The sequence below is a fragment of the Pholis gunnellus genome, assembly GCF_910591455.1.
Source record: "Pholis gunnellus genome assembly, chromosome: 16".
In the NCBI taxonomy this organism is placed as follows: Eukaryota; Metazoa; Chordata; class Actinopteri; order Perciformes; family Pholidae; genus Pholis; species Pholis gunnellus.
In genome coordinates, this window is record NC_136543.1 from 13,462,933 (window position 1) to 13,488,674 (window position 25,742).

General features: G+C 41.9%; 1 protein-coding gene across 1 annotated transcript in view; it reads right to left on the reverse strand.

Annotated features, from left to right (window-relative positions):
- Window positions 1-19,806, reverse strand: part of kcnh8 (potassium voltage-gated channel, subfamily H (eag-related), member 8) — a gene marked incomplete at both ends in the record, with an annotated part of 43,200 nt that extends 23,394 nt beyond the window's left edge. The window contains 4 exons of the mRNA XM_079175711.1: window positions 1,261-1,388; window positions 3,852-3,983; window positions 6,392-6,625; window positions 19,731-19,806. Coding sequence (XP_079031837.1) covers window positions 1,261-1,388; window positions 3,852-3,983; window positions 6,392-6,625; window positions 19,731-19,806 — 570 coding nt within the window. The remainder of the gene's footprint in view (window positions 1-1,260; window positions 1,389-3,851; window positions 3,984-6,391; window positions 6,626-19,730) is intronic.
- Window positions 19,807-25,742: the final 5,936 nt, after the last annotated feature.

Genomic DNA, 25,742 nt, shown 5'->3' on the forward strand with positions numbered 1-25,742 from the left:
TTAAGAACTGCTAACTGCTTTTTTTTATTAGCTGGTTAAACTTGTGGTTGAGTTGTGTTCAATTGCAGTTCAAACACATGCATTCAAATGATGCTTAACTGCAATAGCTATTAACTAACTGACATTCAACAATATTAGTGGAATAAATGACAGAAGGCTGCAAAATTAAGCACCTTAATCACAAAAAATAACTAACTACAAGCTATTTAGGCTAATGCTATTTGTCTGGGACTTTTTTTTAACACACTCTCGTCAGCCTTGTTTCTAGCTGCAGAAAGCAGCTGTTTTCAGTAAAAAGGTTAAGTACCGTATGTTACCTGCTTAGCATCAAACGGCTGACATAGTTAGCGACTAGCGAGTGAACACGCTGTAATGGAGCATTAGGCAGCTTAACAGCCAGGTGATTCCCTCAGAAGTAGGTGAACACTAAAACAGGGCTAAAGGAGAGCGAATATAAATTCATGAGCTGGACGTAGAGCGGGTCGTCCTCTTAATCACAACCTCGATGGTTTGATCCCCGGCTCCTTCACACCGAATGTCGAAGTGTCCTTTAACCACAAATTGCTCCTGAAGGCTGTGCCATTGGTGTGTGTGAATGTGCATTAGTTTAGATCCTGGTGGGCAGGTGGGCAACGCTTTTGTCGTGTTCGAAAGACTTTTCTCATTTGTCAGGACTCTGAATCACTGCTAAAGGTGCTTTGTGTCTTCTTCCAGCAGCAATAGGTAAAACACGTTCGTCATACTAATTTACAATAGGATAATATGTTGTGTTTAAAGCTTGTTGTGCCGCCCCCAAGTGGCGAATAATCATTTAAACTTCTGGCTCTAAACATGAGAAAGGATGCATTTCACTTAAGGTTAGTGAGAGCCAGAGACATCACAGTAATGCTAGCTGGACCTATAATGTCTTAAATCATGACTTTTGTTTCAGACATTTGGACTGTATGAATACCTTTTTTTCTTCTGGTCACAAAGATCTTAGATTTTTTTTGCTTAAATTGATGCTACAAACAATTGCTGTTCTTGCTCATTTAAGGTAATCTGTGATGAAGAGCATCAGTCAGTACGACACGTTCTGTTTACTTAAGAGACCGTCTCCATGTCGAGTTTTTGCCCTTTAGTCCTTTGATTGTGTCCATTGTGCTTCAAATAGCAGCATTGAGCTTCTCATTTCCTATGTTACAGTCCACCCACGACCACTCTTGAGTGATCTTTCATCCTGTTAAGTCTTGCCCTGTTGTTTGAAGGGCCCAATGGTACCTTGTTGAGTTTGATCTTGCTCTTCTCTCTGCTGTGGAGGTGACCAGAGATGTGGTAGAGCACCGTACTTCTCCGCAGACGAGCCGAGCTGAAATGAGAGCCTGTTTTCACCCTGCCGCGCCGTCGCTCTGTAAACACACACAAATACACAAACGTTTGTGCACATCCCCCCCTACGACTAATACTTTACCCCCCAATGTTAACTCCTGATGACTGAATCAGTCATTATGCTGGATGAAATACACAATATCCCGCCCTGAATGAGAAAACATGAATATGGAACAGGAAGAATGTGTCATTTCTCAGAAAATTGCACAATTCCTGAGTGAATTTTCTTTTCGTAAATGTCAAAGAACATCTGTTACCTGTTGTGATTTACATTATTAAGCCATAAATATTGGCTATTGTGTAAGAACACGATCTCCAGCTAAACAGTGCAATTTTCAGCTTTGATAAGTCGCTACTGGGGCAGAGAGGCACTTAAGTGTACTGTGGTAGATTCTCTGTGGTTGATTGCCACTGGGGTGGCTTTGTGTGTGTGCGCTTGCTTGTGGGCTTGCGTGTGTATTTCTTCTTGTGTATTGTAGTAGATATAAAAGTGGATGGTGTAGGAGTGAAGTGTTCAAACTGAGCAGATGGGTAATGGGAGAAGGCACTTTATTGCTGCTGGGTTCTGGGCCCCATTCTGAACCCAAAGGAAAGGACTGAGGCCAGATTGGCTTGAGGGGGATAACGGCAATAACAAAGCTGGAGAAAAGAAGTGATAACTGCGTTTGAGTGTCCTGTTGGAAAGTGTGTGCGCGGACCCCAGACTAGGCGAACAGACAGGGCCCATCCATAACGCGGTGCTGCCTTGGGGACGCGGCACGGCAGGAGCACAGAGGCAGAGATGTGCTTATTTTTAGATCTGATTAATTTCCCTACACTTCTATAGCCCTTCTTGTGGGGGTAGAGGAGGGGGGGGTTATGTAGGCGTGTAGGGCAAATAGGGGAGGTGGGAATGTAGTGTAAAAGCAGCTGTAGAGGAGAAAAAGAGGTGATGGAGAGAGAGTGAGCGGGTGAGGAAAGGACAGAGAGAGCAGAGAGGGTGAGGAGAGGAGACTGGGTTTCCCCCTCACTGGCCACACTGTGAGAGCTAACAGGGTCACATCCGAAGTGTCTGTCCGTCGTTGAAAGGCTTCCCCAGTGCAGATGGAAACGCCCCACTGATGCCATGGTGTCTGTTTACCTCCAGGTTCTTCATGTTTCTCTTTCTGAACGCCGTTAGTGAGTTTATATCTGTCCGTTCATCATTTATATAGTTCTTCTCTACGCACTTTGTAACTTTGGCGTTATACAAGCCAAGTTTAGTTATTGGGCATGACAATGTGAATGTTTTGTGAGATTTAAAAGCGTATTTTCATTTACTAGCCTGTCAGACTCAAACCCATTATTCTCTGTCTAAAGGCATGCTGCATCAGCCTCTTCCCTTTTCTATGAAAAGCATTTCATTATGGGGGCGAAAATAACTTTCTGCTTCCTGTTCTCCTTTATTTACAGTAATGAGAGTAATTAGGCAAATGAAGGGGAGGCAGATGAGTAAAGTCAGGTTTGCTGACTCCACATGCGCACACATTGACCTTCCCTTTTGCTTTGTAGGAGGCGTTTGGCTTTAGCTTAGGTGTTGCCCTTAAGCTAAACCTTTTGAGGAAATCGATTTTGCGGGTAGAATTTGCAACTTTGTATTATCAATGATGAAAATGATTAAAATCCTGGAAGGAAGGATACAATACAAAGGTGTGTCTTTATAATCGAATCTAGCGATTTTGGCTCATCCGGCTCATAATAATTACTGCAGCTACATTTTGAAAGACATTTAATTCAACTTGAGTAACTTTTTTCACATCATGTCACAAAATATTACTACAGAACATTATGGAAAATGTTTCTTACAATATCTGCTTTTTCAATACAACAGCCACTTGTATATAGCAGCTCAAGGATGTTCGTGTTTTGTATGGTTATGTTGAGGCACTCCGAGCACTTTGGTCAATAGAAAAGTGTGCTCTTAGTTAAATAAAGAACATTTCAGGAGACAGGATGTATTTTTTTTTCCAGAAAGTTTCTTGAGTTAAGGTACAAAAGGTATTAGCATCAAAATATACTTAAAATACCAAAAGTAAGAGTATACTAATTAAAATGGCCCTTACCACATATATCTACGGTAAGCCTGTATCACTGTATTATAATTATTGATGCTTTAATGTATTCATCATATAGATAGCCTTTTGATTTTCCCCAGGGGTCCACCCACCACAGTCTCACAAAACCCGGTTGCAAACACTGTTGCAATCATACAGACTTTGTATTACAATGAACACTTAGGATTGTTTTTGTCCAAAATAGCCAGCAACGCTAGCAATTTGGTCTGATGGATAAAAGATGGTACACACTTGTAGCACTTAGCAGTGGCCTCAATAACTAAAGTCCACATGCTAAAACAAAGAGTACACATTTGAGAGCTTCGTATAGTGAGTGGAGCCATTAGAATCCATTCAACAACAATAACAACCCATCTTCCACAAGACATGCATACTCATACTCATACTGACCTTCCTTCTTGTCCTCGTGGATGGCTTTGACTTTAGTGTCAGTGATGTCCTTAAATGAAGCCAGAAAGAGCACCACGTCTCCCTTCTCATTCTTAATTGGCACAATGTCCAGCAGGCACCAGAACAGCACAGCTGAAAGAGAGAAAGACACTTATTAACATTTTCATACACCGTCTCTGATTGCCCTCGGAGTAGATTAACCATGTGTGTGTGTGGAGCAGAACAGTTTTGATCCCCAGACGTATTAGTAACCCCCTCTCTAGAGTCGGAGGTCCGTATAGAGAAGCAGATCTTTAAATGGACCGAGTCGCTGTTCCCCAGGCGCAGAAAAAGATCAGCCCATCTCTGCGGTATTATCATTTTGTTCATCATTCAGTTAGTCTTTAATATAATACAAGTAAAGCTGCTATAATCAATATTTTATATTAACAGTATAGATTAAATGACGATGTGTAAATGTGAACGGGGTTCGCTTGTAGTGACCAACCCACTGATAACTAAAACCAAACACTGCAGTTCCCCTCTGCTCTACGGAGCGTTTTAACCTCTCTAAGCACGCTGAAGCTCTCTTTAACCTGGTTTACATCGAGTTAGTCAAAGCGACTAGCTGGTGAAGTTAGTCGAGCTTCTAGCAGCATAAGAGACAGATGTTCTAACATGGATGCTAATGTACCAACGCTGGTGTATAGTGGTGTAACGGGCCCCCTCACGGTTCGGCACGCATGTGATGATTCACCTTTTCAATTTGGGTAACAACATGGTCTGACTTCTGGTCTCCTTCACTTCGTCTCGAGGGTTGAAATTCACTTTAATCGGCATCATGCTGGTAGTTTGATCAGATGTGGGGTATTTTTCGTGTTTCCTCTTTGATAGTTTGTTTATTTAAGGAATTCTTTGTTCTTTATTATTTGTCAGCTGGTCACCGTTTACCTTTACCCTCAAGATGGATGTCCTCAAAGCAGCGGTCATGGTCTACTTTTCATTCTTTTCTATTCAGAGGCGGGAAGTAAATTGCTGATTACAAGGGAATTCCCACGGAGTTCCCTCCCATCACTCCCACTCACTATATCTTCCTTGCCTGGTGATGACTCAATCACAGCGTGTGTGTGTGTGTGTGTGTGTGTGTGTGTGTGTGTGTGTGTGTGAGACTGTCTGCACGCCTGCGAGACGAGGCAGCACTATCAAGCATGCAGCGAGAGAAAGAACGTTCCTGATTGCTCAGGCTGACAAACGGAGGACAAAACTCGTAAGCTACGTTTACTTCCAGGACTCCGCTGTGACAGGAGGAAAGAGCAGAATGAGACATAAAGAGGCAGGGACAGAAAAAAAGAAAAATAAGCATTGGGAGACAGACAGACAGACAGACAGTATTACTGTATGTAGAAATGGTAAAAAGAACAGAAGGGAAATGGAGATCTGTTGGGGGGGGGACAGAAAAGACAACAAAGCATGAGACAGAGTGGCGTAGACGGTCACGTCTGTGCTGGTATGAGCAGAGCTTTGTCTATGCAAACTGCACTGAGTCGTCTACGAAAAAAAACCTTAAAGCGTCATATTTCTTTGATCAGAAATGTGATGCGCAACCGCAAACACTACTGTGTCTGAAATGTATTTAATCATTTTAATTGCAAACGTTCAAATTCCAATTTTTCGGAGCACTTTATTAAATACTTCTTGTACGTGTCGGCTCAAAAGCTGAGATTGAAAAGTAAGAAAATAACTTGAATGGACCTAGTGGTGAAAGTATTTCATCAACATATTTCCAAAATCAGGAATGAACTTCCAATCTCAATGCTTATCGTTGTATCTCTGCAGAAATGAGAAAGCTTGCAGTGTTGATACTGTACAAATAACTGGTTTCTCTTGATTTACAACATAAATGTGAAGAAAGCTCAAATAATCATGCAAGGGCACATGGCACCATCCCACATCACAGCGAGCATGTGTCCACTGATGCCGAGATGTGCTCATTATTTTCGGCTTCATTTTGTTCATTGGCCAGCTGGCTAATCAGCGAGGCACACGCCAAACCACACCACACCACGGCGAGCTACTGGGCTCAGTGTAATCAAAGGAGACACGGGTTGAGGAGTCACGAGCTGACGGCTATGAAAGTTTAATGTGTGTCAACGTTAAATGATAATAACTGGAGGACTTATGTGACTGATTGCTGAGTTTAATCGCCTTTTAATGAGAATGAGCCAATAAAAAAGTTATGCACTCATTAATCCAGCCATTGCTTCATCTATCCATGGGTCCATCTCAGCCAATTTAAATGTGGCTTCCCCAGAAATAGCCACAGAGAACTGCCATCCATTTATGGAAATACAGAGGCAAAGTGTCCAGCATGGTACCCGCTCCGTCTGTGTGCACTCTAATGGCTTTCTGTGCCTGTCTACTCGCCTCGGTTCCAACACTTAATTGGTAAATGGTATAGGAAGACTAGGAATTGATTCGATATGAGCACTAGAGAGCAGCAAAACGAAGACGACGACAAGTGAACCGGCAACTAAAAGCAACACTGTGTTTCCACTGCTTACCTGTCTTTTTGTAGAACATGATCTCATCTTTAAACTCCTTTCGCTCCTCCAGGGAGTCGTCGATGCTGAGGATGATGCTTTCGCTGCTCTCTGGCCCGTACAGGAACTTACAGGCACAGCTCTTCTGCATGACCTCGGCCCGGGAGAAGCCCGTAAGCTCGCAGAAGCCATCGGAGCAGTAGACGATGGGGAAGCCCTTCAACACCTGTGCGTTAGCCAGGATGAAGTTGCTGTCTGCAGGAGGAAAAGGAAGAAGAGGCGAGTTGAGAGGACAACACGGTGCTGAGGTAATTACGTCAGTCTTTAGGTTGTGGGGGACTGGAAGTACGGCGACATCATTTTATCTTTCCTGCTTGAACAGAAAAGCTCATGGATGTCTATTGTGTCCCTCATTTTAAAGGAATAACGAGCGAGTTTGGCTCGATTCCCAGTTTCTCTTAAAAGAAAGGAAAAGCACTGTTTAACATATCTTCACACTGAATCCAGTGGCATGAAAAGATAACATCTAATATGTTTTTCTGACTTTAGGTAAAAAGGAAAAGTAGAAAAACTCCCCACAGACCAATCTATGATTTTATACGATTCATTATTTTGCTCCTTTTGATCCCTGGAGGTCCCAATAATAACCCCTAGACAACCATAGACCCTTAGCGCTACAAACATCTGCCAAAGCAACGTATAAATAGGATTAATTAACACTGGTAGTAATTGACATTACTAAGAGAGGTTGTGTTTTTAAACTTCAATTGACTAAGCGTGAAAGCGGCTATACTTTTGTTTTGCCCACTTGGGAGCAGCACAACAAGCTGTAAACACAGCATTGGCATCATCTCAGCTGAATATATTTAGCTAATGGTTGCATATTTTCACATCCAGCAGACATCCAGCGGAGTTGTGTTTCTGGTTGACAAATGTAAGTCAAATGGGCACTCTCTTTACCAGCCAAAATGTGTTCCTGGAGACACCAACTGTAGCGGGAGCTACCACAGAAGCAGCTTTGAGTACTTTGCCAGGTGTTTATATGTCTGTCTGTCTGTGGACAGATTTTGTCACCGCGATAGCGTCACAACCATTCAAGATGCAGTCATAAAACTTTAAAGGTGTGTAGTTAAGATCAAAATGAAGGCCGATTTCGAAGATGGATGTGGTCCGAGAAAGCTTTCTGGAAATAGGGGGACATTGATGGTCTCTAGTTTAGCTCTGTTTTTGGTTTCCACCAACTCCAGGGAAAAATATGTCTCATTTACTAAATGCTAAACACTCTTTAACTTTGTCTGTTTTTGTCAGTGCTCAGCAGGAGGCTACAGTGCGTTTATCAGAGCTTTTTTGCTGAAAACAGCTGCCTGCCACAATATGACTAAAACGGAAATTGATGAGAGTGAACCAAACAGTCAATTTGCAAGCTGTAAACCTAAAAACAGTGAGCTGAAAGATGCTTAAACGCTGAGGGGAAAAGCAGAGATGGGTGGTAATTTACTGTGGGTTGGTCAGTAATGGAGACACTTATGCATTGTAATGTGATTGATCAGAGCAGCTTTAATGTGCTTTTTTTCAGATGACTTCAGTTTTCAGCTTAACTTTAGCCATCTAATCTATTATGTTGTACCGCCAACAGACCACTGGCCTCTCAGCTCCCACCACCCACTTTTTAAACTTCAGATCATCATAATGGAAGCAAATTCAACCGGTCAATTTAAGTAGTAGCTCTGCTCTTTCACTGAATTGCTCTCAATAGCCATTGGGGCTAAAATGTGACTTTTTAACACACCGATACACAGACTGGTGAGAACCTCAGCTCAGGTTGACGAAGGCCTGTGTGGGCTGCAACATGAAGGTCGTTTACCTCAATAAATGACAGATTTATCTGCAAGCTGAAGAGCAATAGAATCCTACTCTTGAAACTCATTCCCTCCAGTCAAGAAACTGACCTTGAGTTAATAACACTTTTAGTGAGAGTTGTAGAGAGAGGTTGGGTGTTAAGGAGAAATGTGGGTGAAGAAAATAGTGAGATAATAAAGCACGAGTGGAGAATCAGTGAGGAAGGTGCTGGAGTGCTGACAGTGAAAACAAAATCGCATTAGTGCTGAAGTCGATCACAATTAATTAGACTATTAGTGTCGAGCTCTAACTATACGCGGTTGAAGTGGACCAGCTGTTTATACCTGAATCCATCTATAGTGGCAGACAAACACACCCACCCACACAAACAAACACCCACGGTGCCAATGAAGCGCCGCAGAACGATGCTGAGCTGTGCTGACAGACAGCTAATGTTTACAGTACACTGCCCATTAAACAAGACAGTGGATCATTATGGTTTGGCAGATTCTATAATGTGCATGGATGTAGGTGTGTGTATTTGTGTGTGGACGCTCAAACTAGCCCCTCAAACCACACACACACACACACACACACACATACACACACATGCATATATTTGAAGGTATATGCAGCATTTACAAATTACACCCAATACATTTGGAGACATTAGTATAATCACAGTAAGTAATTGAGTCGCACATACTGAGCCACACATAGAAAAACACAAAGCGACGTGAGCTTGTTTATAATCATTGCTTGAGACATTTTGCGAAGCGACTTGTTTCAATTACATTTTTTTACAAAAATCAATTTTCTGCTTCAATAATTCATTTTTTCCACCAACCCCAATGCTTGATTGTTTTATGTTATGTGTCAGGCTTTGTTGAAGGAAACCACCTTAGATTTGAACCGGGAATACAACGGTGGAAATGAAACCCTTGTATGCGTCCCTCAAGAGGAAAATGTGTCACCTGCTGGCACTCACTTTCAGGAAGGTGGGACCAGAGAAAATACCCAAGGATTACACTTTTACAAATAAATGATGATTCTGTTTTATTTATGATTGGGTATTATCGTCATCATTTCTGTTACTTACACTCAGCAAAGTATTTTGCTCAGAACGAGGAACACAGCATCATCGAGAGTTTGGCTAACTGGGGTTTTAGGCTCGTTATTTCTGTCTACAGTGTCAACAAATGTCATGAAAGAACCAAAACCAACAATGCATCAGTCTCGCAATCATTCCTGACTTTGCTAACCTGTCTGTGGCTCTCAAAGTTGTGCCAAAGTTCAGCGAAATGAAGGTACATTCACGGGGCTTTGGATACACATCAAATATTTCTTAGTTGGTTAAATGTCTTTTCCTGAGATTAGTTGATATGAACAAAAAATATAGATTATCACCAGACCCATTCTTTAAAATATATTTCCAATTTAGAACAATTTATTATGATTTAATGTTGGTGATAATCCCTCACTGCACAGGGAAACTGTGCAACTGTGATAGATGTTTCCAATAGACAGTTAGGGTAATTATTTAACAGTTCACCTCCATTTTCTCTTCTGAATAATTTGGCTACCCTGGAGGTCTGATTGTCTCACTACTCATTCGTGTCCCATCTGATTCCTTTTTTTTTTTTTTAGCGTGGACGTTGCTTGGTTCGCTCTTGTTTCAGCGATTTACTATCAGTGCGGTTTTAAAATCACCAACAGGATAGTGACCAAACTATAAAAATCAAGTTGTAAATAAACTGGAGTTATGTTTTAACAATGTGTTTGGAATCGACACGGATGAACAAAAACGCGTTGACAGTGATACCCGTTTAAGAAAACGGAAAAACACAACGAGAATGTCATGTCAGCAGTTCTCTGACTGCATGGCCCAGACAGATGGTCAGAGCGTGTCTCAGCGTTGGGACCGGCTGTCAGACTTTAGGGCCCCTCAGGCTCGTGGTAAGCAGGAGAGAAACCGACAGGTCTGGTGGCAGCTCCCTAGAGCACGAGAGGATGGTGTTGACGGAAAACGCATGTTTACAGCCAAATACACAACTGTGTTTGAGGGTTGGATATAATTGACAGATGTGCTGTGCATCGTGTGTATGGAGGAGAGGCAAGGTGTATCTGTCTTATATCTTGTTTTGTGATGCAGGTTATCGAATGTACGGGGACTGTATAAATGGACACACAAGGACACTGTAAGCTTGTTGTTTCACAAAAAGGCACATTGCAACCAAGTAAGTGCTGGACTGACAGACAGTATAAATACATCTCCATATTGCAGATTGTTGTGTTGTAGTGATTTGACACTTCAACATTGTTCCTTGTATTAAAACCAGGCGTCAATCTCCGGTTCTGAAAAGTGAAAAGTGCCTTAAAATTAGATTCTTTCTGAAAAAATAAATTAAAAAAAGCAGGGGGCGACTCCTCTGGTTGCAAAAAGAAGTCTGATTGTATAGAAGTCTATGAGAAAATGACTCTAATTCTCACTTGATTGATTACCTCAGTAAACATTATGGTCACACTCGCTAAGTGTTCTTCAATACAGCATGATATTAATTTAGTAAATGATGGTCCCATTTAGAGTAAAATAGACGATAAAGCATGTTATGCTTTAGGACGTGGCTACCTTGTGATTGACAGGTCGCTACCTCAGGTGTTGTTTGGTCTGGGAGTTGTCCGTGTTTTCGGTTTACAACCTTCCACAGTGTGTTTTCAGTTGATGAAACTGAATTGTAACATTTATAGATCGCCTAAAAATGTCTTGTTCAGCATTGAGTTCTCCCAAGCTCCCCTCGCTTCTGGTTCCTTCTGGTTGCAAAAAAACAACAACAAAAAATGTCCAAAATAATCTAGAAAAACATGAATTTTAAAGATGATCTGAATGTTCATTGTGAATTTTAAAGGCCCTAAAAAAACTATACCAGCTTCTTTTGTGAGTGATGGCGTCCTATATGATCATTAAACTTTATTATGGTTATTTCACTTGAGAGATTTTGGCATTAGTGTTCTCTTTTTTTCTCAGCCACACTACTGCGGTAGGTTGACACTTGTCTTTGGTTGACAAGGAACCTGGTTAACATTTTCTTAACTTTTTCTTAACCAAATTTCCTCATCCTTCCTCTTCTCTAACTTTTTTTTTCTCCTCCTCCCTCCTACTGCCCTACTTTCCCTGGCTCCTTCCCTTCCTCCTTTGTTAATACACCAGCATTACGCCCATCTTCATATCTCCCCCAGCCCTCTAATATTCCTACTTTTGCTCCCTTCTTTCCTTCCCTCCCTATATTCCTCTTTTCTCTCAATCACTCCCTCTGTCCTTCACTCCTCTTTCCTTCCCTCCCAGCTATTCTTTATGTCCCTCCTAGTGCTTTGGATCTCTCCACCTAATTACTCTTCATCTCCTCTCTACCCTTGAAATTCCACCAGACTATCCCTCTTTTCCCCGATCCATTTATTTCCTTCACTCTTTGCACATGTTCACCCTTTTCCCCATCGCCTCTACAAGAGCATCATCTGTGTACTTTGACTATCTTTTCCTCTGCACTCGAAACTCCGCTAAATGAGAAGTCTGAATCGTCTCTCCTTCTGAGTCCTTGTCAGGTTTCATCTCACCTTCTACCACTCCACCACCTCCCCTTTGTCTCTTTCTTTTGTGTCTTTTTATCTCCTCTGGATCTTTTTTCTCAACCTCTTCGTCACCTCCCATTTCTCTCCTGTATCTGTCTCCCAATTCTGAATTTCTTTTGGCTAATTGCTCTGGTGTAGATGCCCATAGATCACCTCCCCTCATGCTCACACTATTGCATGACAGCTGCTGGAGAAACCCCACAGGGACACAAGAGGGGGAGTGGAGAAGGAAAGACTGAGACAAAGAAAGAGAGGAGAAAAGAGGGCAGTGAGAGAAGAAAGAGAGCAAGAAGGGTGAAGAGAGATGGTTACTGAGCCTTTTTTATGCAATAAAAGTCAACAGAAGTGCTGTGTACTTGTTGGTTAACGAGTGGTTTGTGCGAGCTACTAATAAAAGATCATTTCAAGTGTAATTGTAACATCAAAACACCAGTAAGAGGGCTGTTTCCTCCTCTCAAAATGCATTCATTGTAGTGGTTTGGAGAGTTATGTTTGAACAGTATTAGCTGTTTGGTCAGACACATAAAATGAAAGATGTTCACAATTTCCTAGCAAGTGGCCATTTGTGACAAAGTAATGACTTTTCTCTGAGAAGCAAAGGAAGAAGTAACGTTGTTATAGCATCTCAGTTGGCATCATAACTTCTACAAACAGTCAGCATCTGTATGTTTTATGGCCACAATGTTTTCCAAGGCCAAGCCAACCTGGAAACTATTAGGACTATTAGGACTAATCAACATTCTTTTTATACAATGTTATTAGTAGGCTATTATTATACCATTTGTAGAATTAGCCACTGTAAGCTATTTCTTTTAGTTTTGTTTAGTTTTTAGTGAAATGCTCTGTGTCCCCTCTTGGTAAACAGTTACACGATGTACATGTCTAGGGCTTTTATTGTGAAAGGTAAGAATGGAAGGAATGGATCTGGTATACACCGCCTCTGTCAAGGTTGAAAGGAGTAATAAAGTTTGCCATCTTGGTTCAGACTTCAGAGCCTCCCTGTTTTTGCACACTATAGTGTACATTGTGAATATAGTGTTCATTCCACTCAACATAAGTGGTTGATTTCTTTATTTGTGGTGCAAAAGCTCAGAAGAATCGACCTTCCGAAAAAAAACAACATCGCTTTTGTGTCAACAACAGTTCAATGAAATATATTGACGTGCGAATTTATCGCACAAAAAACACGCCGCCGATTTATTCTACCATTTTACTCAAAGCACCACTGTGCCCAAGTCTGACTCTTTTATCCCAACAGCAGGGAGCGCCCGATGACAAAACACACAAAAAACAATGACAATGTGGTTTAAATCGGAGGACTTGTTGGAGTTTACTTTCTCAGCAGGTCAGTTCTAACTAGGTGGGTCAGAGGAAAATCTAAGGCAGAAATTGCACCATCAGGTACATTCCTTCACTACACTCTCCTACACAGATGGAATAGTGGGGCGGAGGTGAGTGCTTGTTACCTTGTACACACACCGCTTTGTCCCAGATTTGTGGGTTTTAAACGCACTCCCAAATGCTCCACATGCACATTCACCAGCTCCCAGACGGCCCCAAAGTAACCACTGAGCTATTTACAGCACAGCAATTGATGGGTGAGCAAGCATATTGAAGCGACGGAGATGTAGAGAGAGAGAGAGAGAGAGAGAGAGAGAGAGAGGAAACTGACACAGCAGGGGAAAAAGGATTGCAACGCAGGTGAGAAAGTGAATGATGGGGTGGGCAGGTAAGGGGAGGAGAAGATGAGACTGAGACAGATGAGAGTGGGGGAAGGGGACGCGGGGTGATGTGGTGATGTGAGAAGTTGAGAGTTAGTGAGATGGAGCCCTGAGAAGTGGAATGATGAAAGATGGAGATGGAGTGTGGTGAAAATTGGCAGGGAAGTGGAGAGATGGATGGAGGGACCTCCTCACCTCTTTGTCAGAATACATGGCAGCCTCTTGGGAACCGCTACAAAGCCGTCACATGACCACACACAAAAAAAAAAAAGTCCCTCTAGAGTTGCCATAGTAACCGCGGACACACACCATAGCAACCAAGGTTACAACTGTAAAGTGTCTGGTGTACTTATAGTCGACGCTGTTATTCGAGTAATGCAGCACACTAAAGTCCCTGTAAACAAATCAATTTATTTGTGTCGATGTCAGAGAATACACAGATTTGTGAATTTGCACTCAGATGCAGTAATGGGACACATTCAGCCATTCATTCAGTGGTAATCCTCTCACACGCATAACTGAAGAGAGAAAATCATTAGACAAATCCACAGCCCTAATCACTTCTGTGGCGTTTTATCACGCAGTCCCCCGAGGCTCTCCCCAATTGAAACATTACACCAGTACATTTCTGTAATTTGCAAGCCTGTCTCCCAGCTTTTTTTTTAATCCACCTCTCTTTGTCAGTATATTGTCCACCTCTCATTGTCATCCTCAAAGTTTCAGTCAGAGCCTCCTTCTCTCTTTCTCACAAAACCCAATCCCGCCATTTAAAAACAACGAATCGAGTCTGAGGATGGCCAAGACTTCTAGCGGTGAAACCCTGTCTGTCGATGGTGTCGGGCAGGCCATTAGAGACGTCGATTAGGAGCGGAGTCTCGCTAATTAGGCGGTTTAACAAGGCAGAACGTCCACGGTAACGAGGAGACACTCGTACAGGAGTCCCAGTAGTTTGGTGTAACAGACGAGGTACTCTGCACCTTTAAGTGCACAGTAATACCCAGGTTTAGGGACCTTTCAACGAGTCTGTTCTGATGATGATGATGGCTGTGTTACCTTAATAAAATACTTTGTCCAAGCAAAGCCAGTGGATACTGCTGGGTCGCTATTAATTCAAAACACATATTGACATTTTCCACACAAAGCCAATGCCTCTAGCTACGTGGGTTTAGAGAGAGTGAGTTAGTGGATGCTGAGGATCTTGTTACTTTTAACAGGACGTGTAAGTGGTGACGTTGTAGGAAACCTTGTTCTGATTAATACAAGTTAAAACATGTCTCGCGGCAAGTAGTTGTTCTTTAAGTGTAAACACTGGAGCAGCAGGCAGCTATTTTCAGCAACGGAAAAACAACTATTTGGTGAAACATTTCGCTAAAGCAGTGTTGACTCTTTGTCCGGTTAATGTGTGAGCTAGCCAGCTTGCAGATTGGCAGTCAGTTAGCTTGGTGAAGTATTCTAGCCGTGGCTAGCAGGATTTCTACGTCAACCAGCTTCCAGCACCACTTATTTCAAGAGGAACACGTGAATATACTTCCCTGTGCTACTTTCTGGTGTGTGACACCAGGGCTGTACTTTTGATATGTGAATTAATAGAAAGGGTTCCTCTGTATTCTACATTCACCAGGATACAGCACAGCTTCATCCTTTCTGCTCATTTCTACCTGAAATAAAACAGTCTCGATATTAAGTGGGCTTTGGAGAAAATGGGAACAGCGGTGCCAATCCACTGGCAGTAAGCGAGAGCCCCTTTGCACCCTGCAGCACTACCGTCAATGATGATTGATTACTCCCTCACAGTCTCATAACTGCATTCATTTCTTCTTTCATTCTTTTCATTTCTCAAGCTGAGGACAACATCAGACCTGCCTTTTCACAAGCTGGCATAATCAGATTGTTAAATAACAATGTGCTAAGCGTCTATTAAGGGCATTAAGGAGTTGCTGATGTTTTTGATACTGTGACATATGTAATCCTGGCTGTTCCCAACAAAGAATCCAGTTTATCTGTTTTAACAAACCTCAGTGAAGCATGTGTGCGTCAGCATTTGGTCTGTGGTCTTTCATACGCAGTAATTAGCTCCCTGGGTCTTCCTCCAGGTCATGACATTTTCTGGTGAGACTGATCCGTAGGGACGACAACAATATATCCTCTGTCTTCTCTGAGACAGCAGCTTGTGAAAGTCACGATTCTTTCTATTGTGTGCGATACTCAGATAAGTTTTGAAACACTCACCAAGTGGTAATCACGATGTGGGATCCCACAGTCACTTTTTAACAGCTCAATTAGATTCGCTGCATTTAGAGAAAGTTGGTCAGTGGAGAGGAAACTTCTACTTAACTATCCTTATGCTCAAAAAACAGAGGCAGCTGAGTACACACACACACACACACACACACACACACACACACACACACACACACACACACACACACACACACAGAGTTAAACACTCACACACAAAGTTCTGTGACAAATCAGCAAAGTGCTGAACTGCTGCACACTATCCGTTTCTCTTCTTGCTCTTCCTCCTCTGTGTCTTTGTCTTTCTTTACACATACACATCTCTCTCTCGCTCTCTCTCTCTCTCTCTCTCTCTCTCTCTCTCTTTCGCATACACACTTTAACATACCGACTTAACACACAGCTATTGTAAGTCTTGGCATCAGTGATTGTGACAGTAATTATCTGCCTAATGGAGGTGGAACTAGTGTGTGCTGAGAACTAGAAAATAACAATCTGGAAGAATGGTGGAGGATGGGGAGCACACAGCACACACTGGGAGACTTTGCACAGCCCTCTGCTACAACTCTACCACCTAACCGTCTGCTTCATTTGGCACAAGGACATCCCAATGCTGTCTCCATCCCGCCAACGGAGGCCGTCATTGGTTGACAGAAAGGCAAGTCAGCAAGTATTCTGAACTGGTAACCGGAGCGTAATGACTTCAGTTTAGAGGTGGTAAGTGACAGTTCGCTGCCCGTATAAACACACGGATCCATTTTAAGTGCACTTCAGTGACGAGCAGTGCTGGAATGTAACTAAGTACATTTATTCAAGTATTGTACTTAAGTATAGTTTTGACGTACTTGTAGTTTAGTAATACCATTCTATTTTATATTTTACTCCACTATATTAATGTGCCACTTTGTGTGTGTTACTTTTTACATATAAAAACACATGATATGCTTCTATGGTATGATGCAGTACTATACTACTAATCTACCCAGTAGTATACAAAGTTAGGCTCCACATTGATGCACTACAACATTAAAATGCTCCTGAATGTAATGATTATTGATAAAAACAATAATATAATATTCTATAAGAATATACAGTAGCTCTGTCAAAGAGACATTCTGCATAAAGTGTACTTTCACTTTTGATACGTTTTGCTGATAACTACTGAAGTAACATTTAGAATTCAGGACTGGAACATGGTATTTTTACTTTTACTTAACTAAAAGATATGAGTACTTCTTCCACCACTGGTTATTTTGTCACCTATACAGAAGGCCATTTAGAAAGGTACTGAAGACATAACAACAATTTGAATAAGTCGACTTGAGCTTTGGAAGATAGTATTGGCTTTTTAATTTTTACAATTTTATGCACCAAACGATAAATCGAGTAAATAATCACGAATGATAACATTTGTTAGTTGCAGCCCTAAATGTGCACACGCTTCAAATGACTATACTATGGGCTATGGGACAATGTGTGTGATTGTAATGAGCTGCTCCAGTGACGGACAGGTGGTGCGATTCGTCACCTGGATGGAACACTGTTGTAGTGATGACAGAAGGTGTCACATCACTCTCACACAGTCAGCACAGTGCAGAGCCACAGACAGATTCTGTTATTTCAGTTACACTACGGGCAAACAGGGACACACCGATCCTCACACAGTGATCAGAGGTGTTTGTGTCTGTCAATCGAAAAGACACACAGTGAAACACACACACACACACACACACACACACACACACAGTGTTGGTCTTTTGAAAAGTCATGAAATTAATTGTGGAGATGACTTTGTTCAAAATAAACAGAAACTTGGCCAAAATCAGCTGTGGGAGGCTGGGAAGAAGATTATTCAAAGCCATTTTAGGTCTAACATCTGAGTTATTTAAATTGAATTCATCCTGAAAGTTTCCACTAATTGCCTCTGTAACCACTATGCTTTGGTCGCCTTGATTTATTCAGATAAACCTGAGTGTGAACATGGATACCTCTCTCTTTGTAAGCCACGGAAATGTTTAATCCATTTGAAAGGCCACCTTTAAATATATAAAAAAAAATACTTTTCTATGAGTACAAATCAAGTCAAAGACTTGCTGACTTTCACTTTCATCCACTTAACACACAGTGTTTCCAGGTCCGTCCTGCCTGCCCGGGCTTTGGATGACGTCAAAGGGGATCACACAGCAGTGAACCCAGCGTATCCCTTTTATTTGCTCCTGGCCAGGCCATCAGAACCAATTTGTCCAGTCGGGCTTCGCTGCCTCCAGTCTTCCCTATCTTGCAGTTGGAATCCAACGTTAATTTCCTCTACCTCGCAGCTCAAGGACAACCCATTTGTGCTGCACAGTACCACTCCTATTCCCTTGTGTTAGAACAGAGCTGCTGCTCAGGTAGCCGAATGTTTGTTGCCACTCGACATATAGCCTGCTCTTACTCATAAAGTGGTGCTCAACTTGCAGATCCTGGAATAAGGGTGCATGTCTGTGCTTATTATAGTGCCTCACTAAGTGGTATGAACGTACCAGACAAAATGGAGAATGTCCCAAAGAGAAGTGTATGAGAGGGGTCAGGTGGTGGGTTTGGGTTGGAATGAGCCACTAAATGCAGGATGTATTATTAGCCCTGATGTCTGTGATTAGGATTTAAAAAATAAGTGGAAAGTTTTAGTATTACACAGACAGAAGTGGGTTTAAAGAGGTTGTAGTAGCTTTTAATGCAAATTTAAAACTCCAATAATGGCATACAACTTACTGTTGGTGTGTGTTTTTGACAAAAAGACAATATACAAATAGTTTCCATACAATATTACTTTACTGACCCCCCCCCCCCCCACCTCTAATTAGACGCACTACACCAATACATGAAGCTGCAGATATTAGTGCGTTGATCGATTAGCTGGCAGCTAATTTGATAATCAATTGCCAAAAATGTATTGGTTTCAGGTTCTCTAAACCAAGCAAACCATTGAAGAAAATGCATGACCAAGGAGGTGTAAGCTATACCTGATTAAGATGTAACCCTTAAAAGCCTGAACATGAATTCAAACTGAGTGTGGAGAGAGGCCTGGAGAATGAGAGCAGCGCAGCTCAGCTTCACTAAACCTGAAGCACACGTCAGCTGCAAAACATTGCTGATTTCTTAGAAACCTCCAAGAGAAAAAGAGAATGATCATTATGAAGAAAAAAAGTCCACTAAGATAAAAAAAAAGGGCAGAGTTCAGACAAAAGTTGTCGATCAGAAATGCCTCAGCCTCTCTGCCTCAGCCCAGGGGGAAGACTTGCTGTAATGCCGCAGCCGACCAATTAATTTTGATAAATGCTGGTTTCAGACCGATGGGAGGAAGACTGTACTCGCCGCAGGACTTTGTCGGGCCAAAGAGCAGAGATAATAAAGGTTAACTTCACGGGGGGTGGGGAAAAAAAAGCATGTGTGGACAACTCGGAAAAGTTGGATTTATTTAGGTGGGGTTCACAAATATGTGCATCAAATATATGACACAGGCTGCAACTTGTGAGCAAGTTGTCAAACGTGTGGTGTTTGGCTTGGAGCCAGCGGGAGCGCCCAAGTTAACCCTCTGTCGCTGTCTGTGGTGCCGATCTTTCAGCACCGCGGACAGCGACAGACTCAGCCTGCTCATTGTTGTGGGAGCGTCTGCTCCTGAGACATGAAACATGAAAAGTCTGTCTCAGCAAAAAAAAAAAGAAGAAAAAAGAAACGGGCCTGAGATATCTGGTGCCCTGCTGTCTAGACCATTTACAACAACTACATCGAGATCTTTCTTAGATGTTTGCAGGCTTTTAATCTGCTCAAGGGTCAAATGTGCTGCAGTCCGCTTACACACCATGAGGATACAAGTCAGCCGAAAACTTAAACCAAAAGCTATACCTGCAAAAAAGATTCGGGTGTTTAAAATAAAAAAATAAAAGCAAACTTACGAGTGCCATCAAACCGTGTGGCTATAGTGTCCAGAAACGTGTTCTGCGGCGCTAATAATCCCTTCATCACAGGCATTTTCCCTGCTTGATATCGAAGTCCCCATCAAAGTTACTGAAGAGACGGTGCAAGTCGTCCAAATGTGTTAGTTGATCCCATTTAAGCCGCGGAGCCTATATGGACAAGGAGCTCTCCGGTAAACTCGGTACAATGCGATCCCCAGTCGGCGGAGAGTGCACGCGGTGCGCGCACCCGCGTGTCTGGTGCTTTTGTTGCGTGTATTTGACAAGAGAAGATGAAGCCCACAGGTGCAGGTCAGGTAGAAGCCAGGGCCGACCGTGAGAGAGTGGGACTCTCTGTCAGCGATGCCATTATTATGCCGTTGGATTCAATGAGCATCTGTCCACAGCGTGCAATGGGAGACATCAATCACTCTCAACAGCAACTGTGATCAAGCGTGGGAGTCTCTCAGTGTGGAGACACGATGACATCACAAGTCACAAACTTTTATTTACATTTATTTGTCTATGTTATTTTATAGCTTCTTGCAGAATGCAGCTGTCGTTGTTAAAATCACCGCATTAATGAAGTAAGTTGTGGAATTATGATTGTGCAATTACACAATAGAACAATAGCCAACTAATTGCTCGATCGATGGGCACCCCATTTAAAACAATGCACGTGGAGCATTGCTTTCATGTATAAATCATTGTTGCCTCGGACCCTGTGCACTCTATAGAAAGTGAATTCATGAAATGAGTCAGTTGTTCTGTAATACCGGTGTTTTTTCCTGCAGAAAATGTGTAAATAGAAGGAAAAAAAATAGTTGTCCAGGCATTATGCAAAAGAGACAAACAGACAGAAAGGGAGGGAGAGGAAGATAACGTATAAACAGCATTTCGTCCTCCCATCACCCCAAACCAAAAACAATTATGCACAGGACCTGCAGTTGCACAGCGGTTGATAAATTAAACTGAAACAAAACACACTTTTTTTGCACACACTGCAGAGTAATTGTTTCCGGAGACACATTAAATTACCCATGCTGTGTTGACTGTCAACCTGTCCACGCTGCTCTCTCCAAGCGCACACAGTGCTACCCGTCAGCACGCGCACAGTTGGCCATAGTAACACGCGAGGTTTTAGCGCCATCTAGAGGTGAGATTAAGGAACGACCTGCATGAAAGACATGTCTAATATGGCGGGAGTCAAAATACCATGGTCAACAGAGAAACGTTCAGCAGGCCTATCTGTTGCACCATAGCGCCTTCACGTGGACAGAAAAGTGCCAAACTCCACTACATCCAATTACTGTATTTCACATGTGACTTTAATGTCATTAATCCACATACACTTCCACATCCATTTACTAAGAGTTACAAGAAATGTGTTAAAATGGGGTGTAAATGAGTCAAATGTACAAACCTGAGGATCTGTGCTTTACACCAGAGCAGAGTATAGGATCTTTTGAATATAAATATAAATGCAGATTTATGGTTCAGCTCGAAAAGTTCTCAACAAAATCCATTTTATTCTGAAGGTGTCAAATTAGCTCATAAGAGATCAGAAATGCAATTAATGAAAGTGAAATCTGTGAGCTTTGGGGTGACGCTAACAGAAACTGATCCACTTAAAACAGCCTCATAACAACTCATTCCCCCAAGAAAGTGTGAAACAACCCAATTTAGACGCGCACAGGTTAGTTGGATCACCACAAAACGGTGCTACCACAACGCTTTATAACTCATTTTGTTCATAAGGACCAGAGCTATTGACATGTTGACAGATGGCAAGACGCCAAATTGGGTCAAGTGCAAGCCTCACCAAAATGGCGTACGGGCAATTTTTATGTAATAATGAAAATCATATTGAAATGAACTCAAGTACTTATAAAATATCAGTTTGCAAACTCTAGTCTGTAAATCCAGAAATGGGATTGCACCCAAAGTTTTTCAATTACACGCATCATGTTGCAAGTGAAAGACACCTCTAGCAAGTAACGAACCTGGAGAACATCCACAGAAACATCCACACACACACACACACACACACACACACACACACACACACACACACACACACACACACACACACACACACACACACACACACACACACACACACACAGAGGCAAAACATTTCAGACAGAACCAAACTCGAATCTAGGCCAATCCCATTACCATCAGTGCCACAGCACAGGACTAAACACCAAAAGTCAGAGGAGTAGTGCCTCCTACTCAGATCCTCCACAACTGTGAAGCATGCTGTTCCAGCTGTTATGTCATTTAGACAAAGTGAGGTCATCAGGTGCTCTAAGGCGGACTGCTGTGAATCATATATCACCTCAGTGGCTTCAAACAAGCACACACACACTCTATGTGCCGACGTGTACTCATACAAAACACATACATGACACAGGAAAAGAAACATGTGAGTCATGTCCCTGAGGTGAGGCAGCGTGAAACCGAGAGGTAGACTTCCATCAATGTGTCGGCTAATAAAATTAGAAGAGACACAGTGATGCTTCACCTGAGTAATTAAGTGCTTAATGCATCATTTAATCCTGATCACCGCTCAAAAGTGTGTGTGTGTGTGTGTCAAAGTTACGTTTGTAGTGAAGTGACAGTTGAGTCAAAGTGAGTCACTGTTGCTCACAGTGTTACCTCACCAGAAGCTTTATGAAACCTGCATCAACATATTTATTTTTATAGCACTTTTAAAAAACAAAATCACAAAGTTGCTTTTCGACACAGCCACGACTCAAATGCAATTAAAAACATCAATAAACCAAAGCACTATCATTTAAATGAAAAAAAGAGACAATTTCCTTACATTAATCAATGTATAAAAATATAATGAAAAGGTGAAAATATAAGAAGGGAACTTGAGCAAAGACGATAAAGTCAAACTCAAAACTACACTACATCCTTTAGTCTACCATTACAACCTCAATGTGTAGTATTACATCCACACACAAATGTAATGCATGTGTCCTCATCTTCCAGAGTTAGAGCGGGACGAGACAAAAGCGTCCCTCTTTCTAGAAAAGGTAAAGTTGGAAAGTGTAATTCTGTTTACTTTAAGTTCTTAGATCATAATTGCTTTTAAAAGAGAAGTCCAAAGATGTTAATTTACTAGTATCATTTAACTGCCATGTTTTGAATGAAGGAAACCTAAAGCACTATAAGGATATCATTAGGCATCGTTGAGTTGTAAGAGACTTTCCCCGATTAAAGCCCCTGTGAGCGTATATTACGTACTACGTGTTTGGACCAAATACACCAAATTATTCAGATTGCATCCACATTTGCAGTGAAATTTGCAGTAGTCTTTGTTTTGCTCACAGCCGTTCATTCTGTCTTCTTGGTCAGATGTATTTCTTTATACAACCACTAAGAGTCGCCAGAGTTTTTTTTATTGTGCACATATAGGTTCAAGTTTCATTTATTGTTATTGTACAGCACAGGGCTGCACAGTGAAATGCAGTTGCAGTCTTTTTATGCTTCACAAAGGGGGTTTAACATACACAACTTGCATTAAACTACAAAATAAATATACATAAAACACTTTCATTAGCATCATTCACACCTGATAGATTTATTAAATAAATATTAACAGTCGTGCATAATGACAAGAACTGTAATGTTGTTTTTTTGACCTGCACGCTACATGACTTTGGTTTTGTGTGAGTGACAGGCTGCTCTGCTGTGATCTGAACTCCATTCCTCCGTCTCTCTGTTTTTATTGGTTTCATTATTAGCAGTCTTGGTTAAACTCTAATCAGATCTGGCCTTATGCCTGCATACAGTCATGCATTTATGCTTTAAGACTCCCTTGTCGAGTTGCAAAGGCAACACTGTGCGGGCATTTTAACTTAATGTTTTTTATGATGCCCTCGGGCGCTATACAGGAAGTGGGCATGGCTGTTTAAAGATACAGCTATAAGTTCATTTTACTCAGTTTGACAGAGCTAATAGTCCATATTGTATGTGCAGCGTGTACACAGCCACATTCACACACACAATGTAGTCATCGCTTACAAACCACACCGCACAAGCCATCCTATTGCAAGCAAATATAAAAATGGCACATGACTTATCATGCTGTCCTCTAACCCAATGCTTCCACCTTCTATCTTTTGTCCTTTATTCTGTCTTCTCATCCTTATCTCAAACGAAAGCTCAAGACATTTATTTTCCTTCACCCTACAAAACAAAACCCATACAATTTTTCAATCTACTTGGTAAGGAGTGCACATCTCACATCTGATCCCGAGCTCACAATCTCATCTGAAATCTCGGAGGTCCCCCGCATTCACACGTGAACTTCTTTTGTCGAAGACTGTCTGATTTGTATACATACAACATAACCACCTTAACCTGAGGCGATGTTTTTCTCCGACAGTATTTGATACCTGTGCTGGAACATTAACAGGCCAGCCCGAGGAGCCGAGACACGCCCCAGGGCAGCTGAAACCTGAGGAGAGACAGTTGCTTTCAAGCCTGCTTCTGGCACAATGTCAGATACGATTATTGTATGGCTATATAATATGTCTGTAGAGAAAGGTTTCTGGGGTGAGGGAGATTGTGATTAGAGGCATGACAGGATAGTGGGGGGTAAAGTACTCAGATCCTTTACTTCCACTCCAGTAAAAGTCTTCCATTCAAATCATATACAATGCACTTAAAGTATCAAGAGTAAAAGAAAATAGGCCATGTGACTGTTACTGTGTATTATTGCATATTACATAATAACAATGTCGCTGATACATCCAGGTGAAAGTTTTACTCTTGTAGCGGGTTGAAATGGAAGTTTTATTCCTTAATATATAGTTACAGTTATTCCAGTGGTTCCCAACCTGGGGAGGGACCCCCTTCAAAAGGTCGCAAAATATATCTGAAGGGGGCGTAAGATGATTAATACATTTGTATTTATTTTGAAATAAATATAGAGTTGTAAAAAGTTCAATATTTTCTGTAAATTATAATGCAGCGGAAGAATGAAGTAGCATAGAATGGGAATACCCAAGTGTACAAGTACCTCAAAATTGTATTGAAGCACAGTACTTAATAACTTTCCACCACTACACAAGGAGATAAATGTCTGTCTACACTTAGAGGTGACTGATCGTGCGTGTGTTCATGTAAGGTGTTTGAGTCTGTCGGTCTGCACAAACACAATCATGCATTTTGTGAGTGTTGTCTATTACACTTCAGTTTGTGCAGTCGGCGTCTGTGTGCATCTTCAAACATACTTCAGAACACGAGCAAGAGAAACAGAGATGTGCAATACTGAGTGTTGGCAATCTATTTCCCCTTTAACGCGCCAACATGATGCCTCCACCCAGCTAATGGCAGTAGGCTCACTAACCATATCATGAGTTTATAATAACCACATCACATCCATGGCGAATGAGGTGGAATGAAAATCTAACCTAATTTGGAGAGATACACGACTGTGTGAGTAGTAGGGTGTCCCCTGAGATGAGGCTCCGATTGAAGGAGCCGTGTGCTGCACTGGTAGCATGCTCTGTGAGCGTGTAATGGTCTTAATTATCATTTAGCATGCCAGCCTCATTGACGACGTATCAAGCCAGTGATAAAATAGTAGAGCGCCGAGAGAGAGAGAGAGAAATATGAACATATCAACACTTAAAGGCACAGGCACACACTAAACAGTAGTACATATTCCTGAACACACACACAGACAAAAACACACACACACACGAAACAGTGAACTTATACACCGTCATACCCAGAGGTGCCATTGGAGTGATACACACACACACACACACACACACACACACACACACACACACACATTTCCATCCAGCTGAGTGACATCTCTCTCTCTGAATTAGTCACGATGAATGATGTGTAACCAGCCATGACTCGTTCTGGCTGGGGAGATAGCTAATTCACTTTGTTTAATTAGTCAAAAGTAGTAGAGCATGCTCTCTCCCCCCAAACATACACTCTGATTGCGCAACATCCACCCATCTATGTGCCCGTTCT